Source organism: Schistocerca serialis, chromosome 5 (assembly GCF_023864345.2).
Source record: "Schistocerca serialis cubense isolate TAMUIC-IGC-003099 chromosome 5, iqSchSeri2.2, whole genome shotgun sequence".
In the NCBI taxonomy this organism is placed as follows: Eukaryota; Metazoa; Arthropoda; class Insecta; order Orthoptera; family Acrididae; genus Schistocerca; species Schistocerca serialis.
In genome coordinates, this window is record NC_064642.1 from 562750340 (window position 1) to 562771066 (window position 20727).

A 20727-nucleotide genomic window follows, 5' to 3' on the forward strand; every position below is an offset into this window, starting at 1 on the left:
GAAGTGTAGCTCCGGAAAAGGAAATATTAGTCGTCAGAAGAAAATTGCTAGTATCACACACAGATCTTAACCTGAAACGATTACTAGCATTTACTTACGGAAACAGTGGAAATGAATCGTAGATGCTGGGAAAACCGGAGGGTAACAGACTTGAAGCGTTTGAGGTGATGAAGATATAGGGGATGATAAATACTCCACTGTCGCCCAACTTCTGCTCAACTGTAAAGATAAGATCACACGTTTAGAACAGAGAGGAATTCATGGGGTTTCCTGCAATCAGTATGGCAAATTATATATCAGGTAGGGCTGTAACTACTAGACTGACTGACTGACTGAGCGTGAAAGGAGTTGGAGAATGAAAAAGCAAGATTTAACATTTGCTAAACATCCTCCGAATTAATATCATTCATGTGATACGAAATGTAATGTTCTCCATAGAGGAACTAAAGACAGAAAATCAAAATTACTCGGAATTCCGGTGGTAAATAATAATAATGGCGTGTGACGAGGGCCTCCCGTCGGGGAGACCGCTCGCCTGGTGAAGTCTTTCGATTTGACGCCACTTCGGCGACTTGCGTGTCGATGGGGATAAAAAGACGATGATAAGGACAACACAACACACAGTCCCTGAGCAAAGAAAATCTCCGACCCAGCTGGGAATCGAACCCGGGCCGTTAGGCGTGACATTCAGTCACGCTGATCACTCAGCTACCAGGGGCGGACATTCTGGTGCTTAAAAAATACCAATTAAAGAATCCTGACCTGGTCTGTAATGACCAAATGCAGTTCCATTACGCACCCTCACTAAAGTAGCAGCAGTCACTTATTATTTCTCTCACTGTTAGATAATAAGCTTATTTATAACTGTTTCACACCAATTTTCCATACATTTCTTCCCGCCCCCCCCCCTCCCCCCACTTTTTTTTCGATCTGTTAATGGCATTCATCAGTTTGTCCATATGACATAGTACTGGTGTTACTGACTGGTACAACATATTATTTGGCTTATACATTCATATAGTTTTATTATTTGAACATACTGTAAAATAAGATTTATTTGTCCAGAGTATCCTTGGGTGTTACATTATACTTGTGTTTTGTATCGATATAGTCATAAAATGTTATATATCTTTGTACAACAATCTTTATACAGATGTTCAGTGCTAAGTTATCTGACGATGGCCTACAATCCTGAAAGCCGGTTCATAACAAACTATTAAATAAATATTTTTGTGGAACTTTAATACTGAGGATTCAAATTTTTAATACGTCAGTAGTCCGCCAAGAAGTGGCGGAATATTCTATAAGTATTAATGATGAGGCACTGTAGAGAATTATCGGCAAGAAAAGAAATATATGGAAAACACTAACTGGGAGAGGGATAGAACGAAAGGACATGAATACCGTTCTTGCCACAAGCGGAACGTTGTTCGAGAAGGAAGAAGACTGGGGGCATAGGATTCCGTAGACGACGAAGCACAAGGTCGGAATGAAAAAGGACGGGGAAGGAAATTAGCTCCGTTCTTTCAAAGAAAACTTCCCGACATTCCTCTTAAGCGAATTTAGGCAGTGACGTAAAACCTAGACCTGAATGGTGAAACGGGGATTTGAGCCGCCATCCTCCCGAATCCGATTCCCGTGTCTAACATCTACGCCACCAAGCTGTGGTAGCAACAGTGGGCAAGAACTGCACGGGAAGACAGGGATTGGAATATACCTAACAAATAATTGAGGGCTTTGCGCGTAGGTGCTACTCAATGATGAAGAGGATGGTACAGAAAGGAAGTCAAGGTGGGTTGCATCAAACCAATCACAAGACACAAAAAGCTTCGCCTTTGTATCGATGTGGAGGTTAACAAACAACTTTTGTATATTTGTTGATTCTTAATGCAAAGAATATCTTGCAGTTTAAATATTACATTACAGTCACACTCGGACAAACTGGAGTGCTTTTTCTGAGCCTTCCACTGAGAGCCAAAAAAATGGCTACTTGGACTCTTCATGTTCTTCACCCTCGAAGTGCCGCGTGATCTCGACGAAGGTGCGGCCCTTTGTCTCTGGCAGAAAGAAGAAGGTGAAGACGAGGCCGACGAAGGCACTGGCGGTGAAGAGGAAGAAGACGGAGTAGATGCCCGCGGCGTCGCTCATCACCTGGAAGAGCTTGCCCATGAGTGTGAAGGTGACCGCCTGCACCACCGACACGACCGCCGTGGCCACGCCCTTCACGTCCGAGGGGAACACCTCACCGACGATGGCCCATGGCAGTGGGCCCACCCCCAGGATGTTGAACACCTGTGCGAGCAAAGCCACCCGTCACTCACAACCATGCGGTACCGCAGAAATTTTTGCAAGACGGAACAAGTTTCTAAGGTTATCGTTTTTTATAAAACTGATTTGGTGTGTTTGAGAACATGTCGTACCACAGGTAGCACAGAAAATGTATTGAATGACGAAAAATAGCTAAAACTCAGTATTTTTTGTTGCATAAATGACAGATACGAGGGGGGGGGGGGGCCAAAAATAACCGGAATTTCTTTCTAGAAAGCATATACTTTATTGTTTTCAAATACAACCTTAATCTCCTTCGAAGTACTCTCCGTTAGCAATAATACACTTGTCCAAACGTTCAATCCAGTGTTCGAGCACCTTTTAAATTTGTCCTGTTTGTTACCAGCTAGCACTTTCATGACATTGCGTTTTATGTCTTCCACATCCGCTAAATGGTTCCCTCTCAAGTCTCTTTTCATCCTCGGGAATAGGAAGAAGTCCGAGGGTGCTAAATCCGGCGAATAGGCCGCTTGATTCAAGGTAGTCGTCTTTGTTGAGGCCAAAAACTGGCGTACGCTGAGAGCCGTGTGCGCGGGAGCGTTGTCGTGATGCAGGAACTACACGCCAGAATCCCACAAAGTCGGACATTTTCGCGACAAACTTCTGCGAAGCCATTTCATACCCTCCAAATAGAATTGTTGGTTTACTGTCTGGTTTTCAGGGACATATTCAGAGTGTACAATCCCTTTGATGTCAAAAAACAGATTAACATCGTTTTCACATTCGATTTCACTTGTCGAGCTTTTTTTGGTCGAGGTGAGTCAGGTGACTTCCATTGTGATGACTGTTGTTTACTTTCTTGTTCAAATGGTTCAAATGGCTCTGACCACTATGCGACTTAACTTCTGAGGTCATCAGTCGCCTAGAACTTAGAACTAATTAAACCTAACTAACCTAAGGACATCACACACGTCCATGCCCGAGGCAGGATTCGAACCTGCGACCGTAGCACCTAGAACCGCACGGCCACTCCGGCCGGCTTACTTTCTGGATCGTACCCATAGCACCATGAGTCATCACCTGTAATGATTTTGCTGAAAAAATGTGGATCGTCTTTGAACGCGTCCTTCATTTCGAGACAGGCTTGACCACGATGATCCCTTTGATCTCCGGTAAGAAGCTTCGGCACGAATTTTGCTGCCACTCTTTGCATCCCCAAATCGATGCTCAAGATGCGCTGAATTGAGCTCCAGGACAACCCGGACAAATTCTCGAGGTGGTCGATTGTCCTACGTCGATCTTCACTGATCACGGATTTTGACGATGTTTTCTTTGCCTCGAGCAGTCGAAGGTCGACTGGAAAGGCGCTGATCTTCAACCACCATTTCTCCCTTTTTAAACCCAGAAAACCATTCGTACACTTGCGTTTTACTAAGAGCATGGTCTTTGTAGGCTGTCTGAATCATCGCAACAGTTTCTGCTGCGTTCTTGCCAAGCAAGAAACAAAACTTCACTGTCGCATGTTGTTCGTAAGAACTAGCCATTGCCTCACGTCACGTCTGCACTGTACGCACACTCAAAGAACTGCCAAAGAAACCACACTTCTCACTGTTGGGTGACGCCAATGGCAGAATGACTCAGCAGAGCTCCTATTGCAACCCTCTGGCAGCGCAACCTGCTACTACAAGTACACGATGTGCAGCATTACGATTCCGGTTACTTTTGGGTCCCCCCTCATATACTTAATTAGTATATGCAGATATGTCTTTTTGTGACTTTCAGGTTACCTTCGTCGATTTGTTCAGTATATGTCTATCACGTCTGCTACCAGAACTCGTCTTTTGAATCTCACGATATTTATTCAAAACAGCATCGCCTCCATCATTGCAAAGTGCCAGAAAGACGAACCTGAGGATATATCTTCTCGCACATCATGCGGTGTCCTCTACTCAGGCAGCGTTCTGCTATTGCATGTTTCTATGGTTGACCTGGACGTGTATGAAGATGTGTGTTCATCACATCAGTTGTGCATTGTATGACATGTATGGCCCATATATGGCATAGCACGCTCACATGGAATCTCTTATATGCCTTTTCCCATGACGTCAAGGAAACTGCGATAAAGGATGCCTCCGTTTCTTTCATTTTGACTCCTCAGCAGGTATGCTCGATGAATTTGTCCCTCAGAATAATTACTCTGGGCAAACTATACGAAGGTGTTGAAGCTCACCTGGTAGGCTATCGGAACTGAACACGACATTTGCTCTGTGAATCAGAGTGGGCAGTACACTTTCATACTGTTGTCGCCGGCCAGCCAAAGCAGATACTTGCCAAATGCCCCAGATTGTGGCATAGGAAGTGACGTCGTTGATGCCTTGATACGCAATCTGGACATTACTTGTCCGTACTAGTATTCCTGGGGCTCTTTGACAACGACATGGAGAAAACTTACGTATGAGGATCTGCTTGCTTCCGGACACGCTGATTGGAAACAAAGCGCTTCTGCTTGTGTGGATTTACCAATGACGATTATGGTGGTGGACTGATAACTACGGCTCTGACTACTGAATCCTAACTTGCAGGACAACTGGACGATGAGTTGCTCGGCAAATCGGATGGTGACATATCTGATTGTCATCAATTGATTGTAGAACACAGTGACGACAACAACTACTACTACTGCTACTATGAAATATGACACCAAAAGCACCATGAACCTGAGCTTGCATTGAAGCTGTTACCTCTTGAGCTCTGGCAATTTCTAGCATATCGCTGAAGAGTTGGATCAGATGACTCTAAAGCCTTCTCACTAACTTCTCGATCAGGAGCTAAGCTGCTTACTGGAAAAATCACACTCGTGTGCTAAGACTGGAAAGCCAGCATCACATACAGCATATGTTTTTCTACATTGCTCAACACACTGATTAAGTCTGAGACTATATGCAACTACATAGGTTTGTTGACCGTAATAATCAGCCCACAAACCACAAACACCAGAAAAGCTTAGACTGCTGAGGTCCGAGGGCGTCTGTAGTTTTTTGCGCTAATTTTATACATTTCATTATCGGAAGACAATAAGAGTGCAATCTGACATTTGTGATTAATAATTTGGCGTGCCTCGTAATAAATGACAAAAAACAGCAGTTCCTGCTGTTGCTGCTACTATTGTGGCCATTGGAATTCCCACTGCTTTTGTTACTATTGCTGTTTCTGCAGTTGGTGTTCCAGCTGCAGTTGTGGCTGCCCTCAGAGTGAATAGGTGCCCGGTGAAGTCCTTGTCGCCACTTTTCTATCCTACATAGCCTGGCTGTGACGTAGAGACCAGGAACAAACAGGTGGTTCCTGTGGTCAATGACGGCGGAGTTCACGAAGTGAACAGCTAACCTGAAGCAAGGATAAGAGCGTAGAGTAAGTTATCGTTCAAGTGAATGTTAACAGTCCAGGGAGTGATCTGCATCTGAAAACTTACATACGGGCGAGTGCAGTTTTTTTACTATAAATGGCGCGTGTCGAAGGCTTCAGAGAACAGTGAGAACTGCTGGACAAGTGTGGCGTCGCGATTTTTACAGACTCTGTCGCATCGGTGTACGCTCAAAAGTGACATGCCCGTGGCAACGGTGGTGCCCTCCACGGAAGCAAGTGAGTCACCATCACACACTAAAACAAAACGATTTTAAAACATTGTACAGAGTGGGCAAAGGTTATCAAATGAATGTATTTAAAGAACTAGAAATATTCATAAATGGCGAAACGTATGGAAATATGTTATTGAATGACAATCTAAAAACCAATAACGTAAGTTTTTTAAAACTTTTCCACAGTTGCCGTGGGTTTCAGCAACTGCATAAACACCTATTGGCTCCCTGAGCCTTTCCTTAAAAATAATAACTGTGTTGTAACACACTGACGAGCCAAAACATTACGACCACCTGCTTAATGACGTGTTGGCTCATCTTTGTAACTCAATATATCACCGATTCTGCGTATCATCGGTTATAAAAGTCTTCGATAGATTTCTGGACCTATGTGGCATCAAGTGTCATGTAATTCCCGTAAATAATTGGCCGCTGATTTGTGTGCGCGACGATGGTACTCGATAGCAGCCCAGTTGGGAACCATCAGAATCACGTCAGGCGAATTTTGTGGATAATGATTTCACTATCATACTCCTCGAACCATTGTAGCACGATTCTGGCTTCGAGACACGGTCAATTGGACTGCCGAAAGATGACATCGCGTTAGTGAAGACATCGAGCATGAAGGGACGCCGGCGGTCCGCAGCTGACAGTGTCTTCGATTACTACCACAGGCCCCATGGAAGAGCAGGAGAATGTATATCATAAGATAATACTGCTCCCACCAGCCTATGTCTGTGGTCCGCTGCACGTGTCTAGCAGCCGTTCGCCTTGATGACAGCGTTTGAGGAAACGACCGTCAATCTGGTGTACCAAAAACGTATTTCATCCGACGAGTTGACACGTCTCCAGTGATACACGGTCCAATCTCGACGATTTCGAGGCCACTACAATCATAATTGACGATGTCGTTGGGCCAATATGTGAACACGCAGGGGTCGTCCGTTGTGGAGCCCCTTGTGTAACAATGTGCGCTGAATGACATGCTTCGAAACACATTTGCGTCCACCGGCATTGTGCTCTTTCGCAAGAGGTGTCATAGATCGCCATTTATCCTACTTTACAGAGCAGACAACCGTCCAAATCCCACGTTCTGTGAAGTGTCGTGAACGTCCAACCTCTTTGAGCCTAGTGGTAGTGTCACTGCCCTCCTAACACTTTCTGTAGATGCTCCCGACAATGGCAAATGAACATTCGACCAGCTTCGTCGTTTTCGAGATACTCGTTCATAGTCTCTGCTTAATAATAACCTGCCCTTTGACAAAATCGCTTACTGCAATGAATTTCTCCATTTGCAAGGAATATCTTCGCTAGGGTAAACCCCCATCCGTCTGTGCTCAGCTTACATACTTTTCTGACTGCATTACGTCCCCACAACGCCACCAGGAGGAATCCAATCTTGCAGTGGGCAGTGGTCACAATGTTTTAGCTCATCAGTATATGTACACTACAAAGGCCATTAAAATTGCTACACCACGAAGATGACGTACTACAGACGCGAAATTTAACCGACAGGCAGAAGATTCGGTGATATGCAAATGATTAGCGTTTCAGAGCATCACACAAGGTTGGCACCGGTGGCGACACCTACAACGTGTTGACATGAGGAAAGTTTCCAACCGATTTCTCATACACAAACAGCAGTTGACCGGCATTGCCAGGTGAAACATTGTTGTGATACCTCGTGTAAGGAGTAGGAATGCGAACCATCACGTTTCCGACTTTGATAAAGGTCGGATTGTAGTCTATCGCGATTACGGTTTATAGTATCGCGACATTGCTGCTCGCGTTGGTCGAAATCCAATGACTGTTATCAGAATATGGAATCGGTGGGTTAAAGAGGGTAATACGGAACGCCGTGCTGGATCCCAACGGCCTCATATCACTAGCAGCGAGATGACAGGCATCTTATCCGCATGGCTGTAATGGATCGTGCTGCCACGTCTCGATCCCTGAGTCAACAGATGGGGACGTTTGCAAGACAACAACCATCTGCACGAACAGTTCGACGACGTTTGCAGCAGCATGGATTATCAGCTCAGAGACCATGGTTACCCTTGACGCTGCATCACAGACAGGAGCGCCTGCGATGGTGTACTCACCGACGAACCTGGGTGCACGAATGGCAAAACGTCATTTTTTCGGATGAATCCAGGTTCTGTTTACAGCATCATGATGGTCGCATCCGTGTTTGGCGACATAGCGGTGACCGCACATTGGAAGCGTGTATTCGTCATCGCCATACTGGCGTATCACCTGGCCTGATGGTATGGGGTGTCATTGATTACTCGTCTCGGTCACCTCTCGTTCGCATTGATGGCACTTTGAACAGTGGACGTTAGATTTCAGATGTGTTACGACCCGTGGCTCTACCCTTCATTCGATACCTGCGAAACCCTACATTTCAGCAGGATAATGGACGATCGCATGTTGCAGGTCCTGTACGGGCCTTTCTGGATACAGAAAATGTTCGACTGCTGCCCTGGCTAGCACATTCTCCAGATCTCTCACCAATTGAAAACGTCTGGTCAATGGTAGCCGAGCAACTGGCTTGTCACAATACGCCAGTCACTACTCTTGATGAATTGTGGTATAGTGCTGAAGCTGCATGGGCAGCTATACCTGTACACGCCATCCAAGCTCTGTTTGACTCAATGCCCAGGCGTATCAAGGCCGTTATTACAGCCAGAAGTGGTTGTTTTGGGTACTGATTTCTCAGGATCTATGTACCCAAATGTGATCTATGTACCCAAATGGGATCTATGTACCCCAAAAGTGAAACAGGCAAAAAGGAATACAAACGTCTCAAAAATGAGATCGACAGGAAGTGCAAAATGGCTAAGCAGGGATGGCTGGAGGACAAATGTAAGGATGTAGAGGCCTATCTCACTAGGGGTAAGATAGATACCGCCTACAGGAAAATTAAAGAGACCTTTGGAGATAAGAGAACGACTTGTATGAGTATCAAGAGCTCAGACGGTAACCCAGTTCTAAGCAAAGAAGGGAAAGCAGAAAGGTGGAAGGAGTATATAGAGGGTCTATACAAGGGCGATGTACTTGAGGACAATATTATGGAAATGGAAGAGGATGTAGATGAAGATGAAATGGGAGATACGATACTGCGTGAAGAGTTTGACAGAGCACTGAAAGACCTGAGTCGAAACAAGGCCCCCGGAGTAGACAATATTCCATTGGAACTACTGACGGCCGTGGGAGAGCCAGTCCTGACAAAACTCTACCATCTGGTGAGCAAGATGTATGAAACAGGCGAAATACCCTCAGACTTCAAGAAGAATATAATAATTCCAATCCCAAAGAAAGCAGGTGTTGACAGATGTGAAAATTACCGAACTATCAGCTTAATAAGTCACAGCTGCAAAATACTAACACGAATTCTTTACAGACGAATGGAAAAATTAGTAGAAGCCAACCTCGGGGAAGATCAGTTTGGATTCCGTAGAAACACTGGAACACGTGAGGCAATACTGACCTTACGACTTATCTTAGAAGAAAGATTAAGGAAAGGCAAACCTACATTTCTAGCATTTGTAGACTTAGAGAAAGCTTTTGACAATGTTGACTGGAATACTCTCTTTCAAATTCTAAAGGTGGCAGGGGTAAAATACAGGGAGCGAAAGGCTATTTACAATTTGTACAGAAACCAAATGGCAGTTATAAGAGTCGAGGGACATGAAAGGGAAGCAGTGGTTGGGAAGGGAGTAAGACAGGGTTGTAGCCTCTCCCCGATGTTGTTCAATCTGTATATTGAGCAAGCAGTAAAGGAAACAAAAGAAAAATTCGGAGTAGGTATTAAAATTCATGGAGAAGAAATAAAAACTTTGAGGTTCGCCGATGACATTGTAATTCTGTCAGATACAGCAAAGGCTTTGGAAGAGCAGTTGAATGGAATGGACAGTGTCTTGAAAGGAGGATATAAGATGAACATCAACAAAAGCAAAACAAGGATAATGGAATGTAGTCTAATTAAGTCGGGTGATGCTGAGGGAATTAGATTAGGAAATGAGGCACTTAAAGTAGTAAAGGAGTTTTGCTATTTGGGGAGCAAAATAACTGATGATGGTCGAAGTAGAGAGGATATAAAATGTAGGCTGGCAATGGCAAGGAAAGCGTTTCTGAAGAAGAGAAATTTGTTAACATCCAGTATTGATTTAAGTGTCAGGAAATCATTTCTGAAAGTATTCGTATGGAGTGTAGCCATGTATGGAAGTGAAACATGGACGATAAATAGTTTGGACAAGAAGAGAATAGAAGCTTTCGAAATGTGGTGCTACAGAAGAATGCTGAAGATTAGATGGGTAGATCACATAACTAATGAGGAAGTATTGAATAGGATTGGGGAGAAGAGAAGTTTGTGGCACAACTTGACCAGAAGAAGGGATCGGTTGGTAGGACATGTTCTGAGGCATCAAGGGATCACCAATTTAGTATTGGAGGGCAGCGTGGAGGGTAAAAATCGTAGAGGGAGACCAAGAGATGAATACACTAAGCAGATTCAGAAGGATGTAGGTTGCAGTAGGTACTGGGAGATGAAAAAGCTTGCACAGGATAGAGTAGCATGGAGAGCTGCATCAAACCAGTCTCAGGACTGAAGACCACAACAACAACAACATGTACCCAAATTGCGTGATAATGTAATCACATGGTAATCCTAGTATAATATATTTGTCCAATGAATACTCGTTTGTCATCTGCATTTCTTCTTGGTTTAGCAATGTTAATGGCCAGTGGTGTGTTACAGTCTGTGTTTGCCATTAAAAACGCTCAGTCTTTGATAATAGTTGTTTTATAGTTCAGATACTGTTTACAATGGCAATAGCGTACCATTCTAGTATAAACTGTGGAACTGTAAGCAATATTATTGTTTTTGTTTACAGTAGAAGGAATGTGTATTCAGCGCATACGCAAGTAACAGGCTATTTCTCTACATATTGCCATGTTAAAATATTTATGGATCATAACCCAATGTCCTAAATAGCAAAAATATATTTGAAATACTAATTATCGATTAGGTCCCATCTAATTGGACTGAAATTTCACCTGTGGCCAACCTTAACAAGAAATGCCATATTACTTCATCACACTACATGTAACTACTTTCTCTACACTTTTAGCTGCTAAAGAAGGGATTCCATGTGTCAGTCACACTTTTGGATTAAATGTTGTACTCCTCTTTCCATTTATTTGCGAATTATTTCAAACTTCTCTGGCTGGTAGCTGTTTTTTATATAAATTATAAACCTTAAGTACAACAGCCACGTTTCTTAACATGTCGACTTTCGACAAAATAGCGTTCTCTGGATCATTTCGTTAATCATGACACACTGAATAATTCGATGTTATCAATGGGAGTGCTGTACATTTCACTTCTGAGATGACTCCACATAGAAAATCGCAGAGGATTGAGGTCTGGTGATCTTGGAGGTATGGGTGCAGACCCTTCTCAACCTGTCCGTTCTAAGACCATACTGGAACATTGCGTGACTTCTTTCAGCAGCAGTGATATATGCTTGTGCCTCATTATACATGTACCGCATTTCCTGACCACGTGTAACCTAACGTTTTAAATTTGATGGGAATTTAATAAAAAAATTTACATTTCTAATTCATGTGTGCTAACTACAAAAATGTTGCATACTAAAATCCCTGGTGTCTCACAACAATACATTCACAAATGTATCTTGCAAAAAGCTCATTGCACACCAATATTTACTGGAAAATTTTTTCTTCTTCTATCATATATTTTCACCCATTTTAGTTTTTGCTGTAAATTATTATATACCCTGTAAACAAAATGAAAATCAAGGGTCCCAACACACTTGCCTGCCACATGCATGAAGTTAATTCTACAACATAACATGGTGTATCTCCCTAAAGTCAATGAATGCAATACTAAACTAGATCCTATTGTGCATGATCACCTTGATCTCATGGGTGAACAGAGGACGATTTTATCATTGCTCTAGTCTGGGATATTATGGCACATTATGTACATACTGAGACGACACTCACAGGAAAAGCAATCATGACGGCGAGTGGCAGCCACTGCACAGCAGTGAGATCTGTGTGCACCACATCCTTGAGGTAGAAGAGGATGCTGAGTGTAGCCATGGTGAGGACGCAGCCAGCAAACGAGAGTAGCATCAGCGGCCGGCGGCCAGCTCGGTCTGCCAACAGAGACGTGGCAACACTGCTTGCTGTTTGCACTGCTGCCACGATGATGGCGCACACATCTGCATCCAGCGCCACACCCGATTGCTGAAACGTGTCAGTGGTGTAGCCCGTGAGCACGGAAAGCCCCGTGAACACCTGTGTCAGGATCAGCACCACACACACCACCAGCGCCCGCCGGCTGCCACGCCTTCGCACCAGCTGGCCCATCAGTTCCAGCTGTGACCGCTGGGCCTCTGTCATAACAATGCATAGTCAGCTTCTGTTCCTCTGCTGCTGCGCTGCTGTATCATGTTATTTTAATCAACTCCTTAATACGACATCTAATGTTCAGAATCCCCTATCCCTCCACCTTACAGTGTAGGAAACCCAATGTTCCCTCAAATTGCACATCAATCATGTTAAATCTTGATATAACCAATGGTTCCTCAGCATAAACCCTTCAAATACTCCAGCAATACTTATGCAATGAAATGTGCACAACTTCCATCATTAAGTCACACACCTATCCAACTATCACACTAATACACCTCAAACTAGTACTTGACTGGCAACTAATATAGAAACCCTCATCTTGTGATGATCCAACACGAAGTCACCAGCAGATTAAAACTATTAACTGACTGAATATGGAAATCGCACCCTATGCTATTGTTGTCTGGATAGCTGTACCACCAAAGTTCTATCAGTTCCTCTAAAACATTTAGCACAGCGCCGTCTGTCTTACATTCTTTATCCATTTATCTTCCCCCATTTGGATCCTTTACCATACAATCAAATTTCCACTGCTCATCACTCACACGAAAGGCATCAGAAGGTCTGACACAATCCACAAACTCAACTAGAACAACACCACTGTTTCCCTTCTAACAACTGATCCTGATTTCTTGCTGCTCCTGTAACAATACATCTACACATCTACACATACTCCCTATACCCTGCCCCAACTTCAACCAATTCTATTTCCTATACAATGAAACCTCTCCTAACATTTATTCATCCTGCCATCTCTAACTCATCTCTCCCTATTGTATCCCATATCAGGGCCCTCTATCTCCATCTCTATCTTTCACTGCTCCTTTTCTCTTCATGTCATAGGCAGGCCCATAGCTCAGTCCCTTCTCCATTTCTGTCTCTTACCATCAGTTCCACAGTTGCCCTCATCTCTACAATCCCAACCCATCATACACTTTTGTTTTATACCTTCATATGTCCTATAACACTACAGAACATGTAGCCTTCCCTGTTTAACTAGCACTTTGCTGTGGAGGTCCTTGAGCCATCACTGAATATGTTGTGATTCTTTTTAAGACCGCCATATTTCGGCACCATCTTATTATTTTTATTGTCTTTTGTTGTATATCTTTTAAATTATAAAATGAAAATCTGAACAATTTATTTTAATATCATACATGACTGACATTTTTTAATAATTTTAAAAGTCTGTGTGAAAGTATCTCATTATATTGTATCGAATTTATGTATTTTAATACTTTTTTTAGTAAAGAGGGAGTGGTTGTGCCGCAGGGCCCACCTCCCCCTCCCCTTCCACCCCCCCAACATCTAAGGCAAGGGAGGTGAAATAACATTAAGAAACGTTTGTTGTCTATAACCATTAGTTAATGGCATGCCACATGAATGGTGGAAAACTACTTAACTCAGTTGCAAAGGAGATTATCATAGCTTCTTAACATAAGAGGATTCTATTTACAAAGTACAAGTTCCAAAAATTGTTCACATGTCTCTGAAGACAAAGCTTATCTTGAGCTGGAACGACTGTTCATCACATGCATTCGAAACTCAAATATCTCTCACTGACGTCGTTTTTCTGTAGATAATGGCACATATTTGTGTCTTGCTTATAATAACTTTTTTAGAGACTCATTTCTGGTGTCTCCAAAGTTTGTACTATATTATAGACATTGTTGATGATAATTCTGAGGAAGTGAATATGAAGAGTTAACTACAAATAATAAACAGCATATGTCTGTGACTACTGTCGTGGGATACAATATCATGCAGACAGCATAAAAGCCACGAGTCACTGGATGGCAGCACATTAGCCTAGCACCATCTGGTAATGATATGCGTTAAGGTATCTGAGGAAAAGTCAGTTCATTTCATCATAGTCAGTCGTACCCAACAAAGCAACCTTGAAGTTGTCATTAGCAAAATGGACATATTGTTGTAAAAACTTACTGTGCGATATAAATATACATTAGTTCTTTTGATTTAAAGGCTTCAGAGGATGTTATTAATTAATTTTGTAAGGATTAATTACCATCAGCTTAGCTGTGGTCCAGAACAGATAAATCTTGTGGAAATAAAAGCCGTTGTGATGTACTTGCAGTTGACATACCTAATCCCATATTGAATACTGATTTCAGATAGAGTACTGAAAAACATCAGTTATAATTAACAATATAAATTAATGTTAATAATCTAACAACAAGAACAAAATCCATCACTAAATAAAATAGTCTCTCAACATGGAGCTAAATCTTCATTGCAATTTCTCTCACAAGATCATGCAGGATTCGAAATTTACAGTGTGCTATCTTTTGATGGGGTGGACAACTTGCTTTTTCTGTGATATTCATTGCATATCTAGTCAATGGTACCATATAATTTTGTACTAATAAGCAAAACATCTTTAATAAATACAGCTGACTGACGTGAGATCCAAAGTAAGGCTAGGCCTTTCACCTCGCTGCTCCTCGACGTATTTCTGTACAATGCCGAGCTCCTGCTGAATCTCTTCCTCGGACACGGCACCTCGCAGCCGCCTCAAGGCAGTCTTGGCTTCCTCGTTTCTGCCGCGCAGCGCCAGGAAGTACGGTGATTCGGGCATCCAGAGAAAGCCCAGCATGAAGAGGACTGGCACGGCGGCTGACACTATGGCCACTGCAGAGTAGGACATGTAGGGGCCCATGCAGTAGGAGGCGAGCGAGCCCAGGCACATGGCGAACTGGAAGACGGTGGCCAGCATACCACGCACTTTGGCCTCCGCCACTTCCCCCACGTACATCGGTACCAGGCACACGCTGGCGCCGATGCTGAGACCAGCCACCACTCGCGACGCTATCAGCATTCCCGCCGAGTCTGCAAACAGCACCTGTCAACCAAGAACACTGGTCAGTATATTTCTGTTACCTCTTGTCAGATTCGCTCCTGTTTCCGACAAGTCTGAAGAACGATCGCTGACAGACGTTATGTGGTCCAGATGATTGCTGCCTGATGAGTTCTTCCTGGTACAAATACAGAATTTCAGACAGTATGTTTTATGATATTCCATAGTGCTTTCAAGAACTTACCCCCCCCCCCCCCCATGCTGTCTACTTTACAGTCTAGTGTAGTTACCAGGTATCTTCCCTTCTTTGGACCAGTACGTGACCTTAACGATTAGTCAGTGTTCCTTAACAATCACTAAAGATTCAAGTGATGGAAATCAGACAGATTGCTAACTAATTTAACTACAACATGCGCTACCCATGTATATCCCTGCTAGACTTTAACCTCAATGCTACCGAGGCACTCTTAGCAGTTGACGATCAATAATACTATGGTGGTGATTCCTCTTGCCATTTTATTTCCATCTGGAAATGCATATACGAGGGCTATTCGGAAAGTAAGGAACGATCGGTCGTGAAATGGAAACCACAGTGAAAAACCGATGAAACTTTGCATACATGTGTTGGGCAGCATCTCTAGTAAGGCCGTGGATAGCATCACGTCGCTCTTCTTACTTCTGAGCGCACAGAGAGCGTGTAAAAACGTCTAGAAAATAATCTATCCCGACAAGTATGAGTGTCTCCCGAGTAGCACTTTATAGGGATATGAAATGGAATGATCATATAGGTTCAGTCACGGATAAAGTAGGTGGTAGACTTCTGTTTATTGATAGAATACTGGGGAAATGCAGTCAGCCTACGAAAGAGATTGCTTACAAACCGATGGTGTGACCAGCTCTAGAATATCGCTCAAGTGTGCGGGACCCGCACTAGATAGTACTAACAGGCGTTATTGAATGTATACAGAGAAGGGCAGCACGAATGACCACAAATTTATTTAATCTGTGGGAGAATGTCGCAGAGATACTGAGGGAACTGAACTGGAAGACTCTTGAAGACTCTTGAAGATAGACATAAATTATCCCGAGAAAGTCTGTTAACAAAGTTTCAAGAACCGGCTTTAAGTAATTATTCAAGGAATATACTACAACTCCCTACGTACCCCTCACATACGGATCGTGAGGATAAGATCAGAATAAATACCGCGCGAACAAAGGCATTCAATCAATCATTCTTACCGCGCTCTACACGGGAATGGAACATGAAGAAACCCTAATAATTGGTACAATGGGACGTACCCTCTGCCACGCACTTCACTGTGGTTTGCAGAGTATAGAGATAGATGTAGATGTAGGTTTCGCCTGATGTTATGCAACATCACATAACTTATCTGTCATGCAGTTCCTTCTTCATGACAGTTTTCGGCCGCACACTGCAGGGGAAATGAAGACGCCCCTGCAACGTTTTCGTTGGGAAATGTTTGATCACCCATCATACAGCCTGGCGCCTGCTCTCTCCGAATTTCATCTCTGCTCAAACGGACCGCTGGATATGAAGACAACATTTTGGCACGGAGAACGAGCTGCGGCGCAGCGTAGAAAATTATCGAAAAACACAGAAGGCTACCTTCTATGACGAGGGTATTGAAAAGTTGGTACAACGCTACGACAGATGTCTAAGTGTGTGCGGCGACTATGCGGATAAGTAGCTGAAAAGGTTAGCTGACTGAAAAAAAGGACAGTTTGGACTTTTACTGTAGTTTCCATTTCGCTACCAATCGTTCTTTACTTTCCGAATAGCTCTCGTATGAAGGACTTTCAGTGAGTAATAAAACACTTTTTTCTGAAAGCAGGTTGGTTTTATTCAGGATTCCAAGGTACCATATTATTTCCCACTCTTTTGTCTACAAAACCCTAGTTTTCAACATAATCTCCTTTCATTGCAATGGGTCTTACGCCAGGTTACTGGTAGGGCCTGTAGGCCCGCATGGTACCACTCTATTGGTCGACGTCAGAGCCACCATCTTGCTGCATCAATAACCTCCCCATCATCCAGACACTGCTTCCCATGGAGACGGATCCTTCATGGGGCCAAACAGATGGAAGGTGGAAGGTTGAGGTCCTGGCTGTGGGGCGGATGAGGAAGAAAAGTCCAGTGACGTTTTGTGAGCTCCTCTCAGGTGTGCAGACTTGAGTGAAGCATTGAGCTGTCACTGAGAAGGAAAAGTTCGTTTGCTTGTTTGTGGCGACGAACACGCTGATGTTGTTTCTTCATTTTAACAGCTGTGTGAGGCCGGCTGGCCGCGGGAGATCGGAAAGGTTTGTGCGACCTCATTGCGATGGTGACAGAAGCCTCACCCGACGACTCGTCGTGCTTTTGTGCACTGCCAGGTCTCCGTAGACCTCCTGCAAGGGCCTGTCAATATCTGCGATGCTCTAGGTTTCCACCAAAAGAAATTCGATGATAATTCTCTGCTTAGAACGCAACTCCGTTACAGACGCCACTTTCAAGGCTACATGCAGCGCAGGAACTTCATGAAACAAGAGGAGCGAAGCGAGAATATTCCACGGCCTCCCACAACAAAGTCCGCATTTTTCAACCGAAACTGGCCGTAAATAAATGTGTTGCATTATTTATTAAACGCCCTTCGTATTACTCAACCACTCAGCAAATGTATATATTTCAGAAATTCTTCCAATCCATATGTGACATACAGCAAACCAGTTCTTAACAGTATTGGTTAAAAACAGTCTTGGTTGCAACTTTAGTTTTTTTTATTTTTCATCGACGCGTTTCGCCTTATTTAGGCCTGAAGGTGCCTAAATAAGGCGAAACTCGTCGTTGAAAAATAAAAAAAACTAAAATTGCAACCAAGACAGTTTTTAACCAATAAAGTATATACACTCCTGGAAATGGAAAAAAGAACACATTGACACCGGTGTGTCAGGCCCACCATACTTGCTCCGGGCACTGCGAGAGGGCTGTACAAGCAATGATCACACGCACGGCACAGCGGACACACCAGGAACCGCGGTGTTGGCCGTCGAATGGCGCTAACTGCGCAGCATTTGTGCACCGCCGCCGTCAGTGTCAGCCAGTTTGCCGTGGCATACAGAGCTCCATCGCAGTCTTTAACACTGGTAGCATGCCGCGACAGCGTGGACGTGAACCGTATGTGCAGTTGACGGACTTTGAGCGAGGGCGTATAGTGGGCATGCGGGAGGCCGGGTGGACGTACCGCCGAATTGCTCAACACGTGGGGCGTGAGGTCTCCACAGTACATCGATGTTGTCGCCAGTGGTCGGTGGAAGGTGCACGTGCCCGTCGACCTGGGACCGGACCGCAGCGACGCACGGATGCACGCCAAGACCGTAGGTTCCTACGCAGTGCCGTAGGGGACCGCACCGCCACTTCCCAGCAAATTAGGGACACTGTTGCTCCTGGGGTATCGGCGAGGACCATTCGCAACCGTCTCCATGAAGCTGGGCTATGGTCCTGCACACCGTTAGGCCGTCTTCCGCTCACGCCCCAACTTCGTGCAGCCCGCCTCCAGTGGTGTCGCGACAGGCGTGAATGGAGGGACGAATGGAGACGTGTCGTCTTCAGCGATGACAGTCGCTTCTGCCTTGGTGCCAATGATGGTCGTATGCGTGTTTGGCGCCGTGCAGGTGAGCGCCACAATCAGGACTGCATACGACCGAGGCACACAGGGCCAACACCCGGCATCAAGGTGTGGGGAGCGATCTCCTACACTGGCCGTACACCACTGGTGATCGTCGAGGGGACACTGAATAGTGCACGGTACATCCAAACCGTCATCGAACCCATCGTTCTACCATTCCTAGACCGGCAAGGGAACTTGCTGTTCCAACAGGACAATGCACGTCCGCATGTATCCCGTGCCACCCAACGTGCTCTAGAAGGTGTAAGTCAACTACCCTGGCCAGCAAGATCTCCGGATCTGTCCCCCATTGAGCATGTTTGGGACTGGATGAAGCGTCGCCTCACGCGGTCTGCACGTCCAACACGAACGCTGGTCCAACTGAGGCGCCAGGTGGAAATGGCACGGCAAGCCGTTCCACAGGACTACATCCAGCATCTCTACGATCGTCTCCATGGGAGAATAGCAGCCTGCATTGCTGCGAAAGGTGGATATACACTGTACTAGTGCCGACATTGTGCATGCTCTGTTGCCTGTGTCTATGTGCCTGTGGTTCTGTCAGTGTGATCATGTGATGTATCTGACCCCAGGAATGTGTCAATAAAGTTTCCCCTTCCTGGGACAATGAATTCACGGTGTTCTTATTTCAATTTCCAGGAGTGTATTTCAAACTAACGTCAGGTTATGACAGTAGTGTTACAAAGAGTATGTATTAGTGCTAGGATAATATTATCAGCCTATTTCAGCTATGTATGAGACTTTCTTATAATTTTTAGTGACTATTTCGAAAGGTACTTCATAATTTTTACACTATTCCTTCTGTGCTACGATTATACAGATTTTAATCCATGAAACATAGAATATTTCTAAATTTAACATTTTAATATCCCATTTCGAAGCTACAAAAAAAAGAACTGTGCTGTATTTATATTAAAGTAACTCCATTTATTTTTATAGTATATAAAAAAACAGTTCTTGGCATTCTCATACGCGAAATGGAATCTTTTCTAAAACAAATAACTCACTATTCTACTACGTGAGATAGCTGTTCAAAGTGCACGCTTCTTGAACAGAAATTCATATCTCATACGAGCCCATCAAACGAATGCCAAATAATTTCAATGTTTTAAAATGAACGAACTGTTGTAAATGTTAACCACACATTGCCACTGCTTACTGTACTACAAGAGGTGGAGAAAAGTATGGAAACACGAAAGGCAACATCTTACCATACCTAATTAATATGGTGTAGGAAACCTGTTGAATTCTGAACAGCTTCCAGCCATCTCACAATGGATAAATACAGGTCCTGTGTAGCTTTCAAGAGAATGTTATACCCCTCCTCCTGCAAAACAGTGGCAAGTTTAGGTAACGATGATGGAGGTGGATAGTAGACCACAGCGGTCCAATAATATTGAGATGTGGCAACTGTGATGGCCACTTCATCCTCACAAAGCCAGTTCTGGATGATGACAGCTGTGTGAACAGAGGTCCTGCCATACTGGAACACATCACCACTGGAAAAAAAATATTGTACCATGAGATGGACTTGATCAGCCAAAATGGTCACATAGTCCTTGGTAGTAATGTGACCTTGCATACTAACCATGAGGTCCACGAAGTACCACGATATGGCTGTCCAAATCGTCGCTCACCCTAGCCATGCTTCACTCTTCGGACATAAACTCGGCCAGAAGTTGGAAAAGTGTGAAACAAGACTAATCCAGCCAAATGACCTTCTTCCACGGGGCTTCTTTCCTTTCTTTGGTGGTGACAGGGTTCGCGAGTGCGACATTCATTTCCGCAGTGATTTTTACAGCTACCGTTCTCGTATTTTTCGTCACAGTCCTCTTCAACGAACGTCTATTACAATCACTCAGCACACACTTTCGACCGTGCTGTG

General features: G+C 44.1%; 1 protein-coding gene across 2 annotated transcripts in view; it reads right to left on the minus strand.

Moving 5' to 3' along the window:
• Positions 1-1162: 1162 nt before the first annotated feature.
• LOC126481110 (facilitated trehalose transporter Tret1-like) overlaps positions 1163-20727 on the minus strand; it is a 69285-nt gene continuing 49720 nt past the window's right edge. For both annotated transcript variants that reach the window (XM_050104634.1, XM_050104633.1), the window contains 3 exons: positions 14799-15207; positions 11934-12328; positions 1163-2292 (listed from right to left, as the gene is read on the minus strand). In XM_050104634.1, coding sequence (XP_049960591.1) covers positions 1987-2292; positions 11934-12328; positions 14799-15207 — 1110 coding nt within the window. In that variant the 3' untranslated portion in view covers positions 1163-1986. The remainder of the gene's footprint in view (positions 2293-11933; positions 12329-14798; positions 15208-20727) is intronic.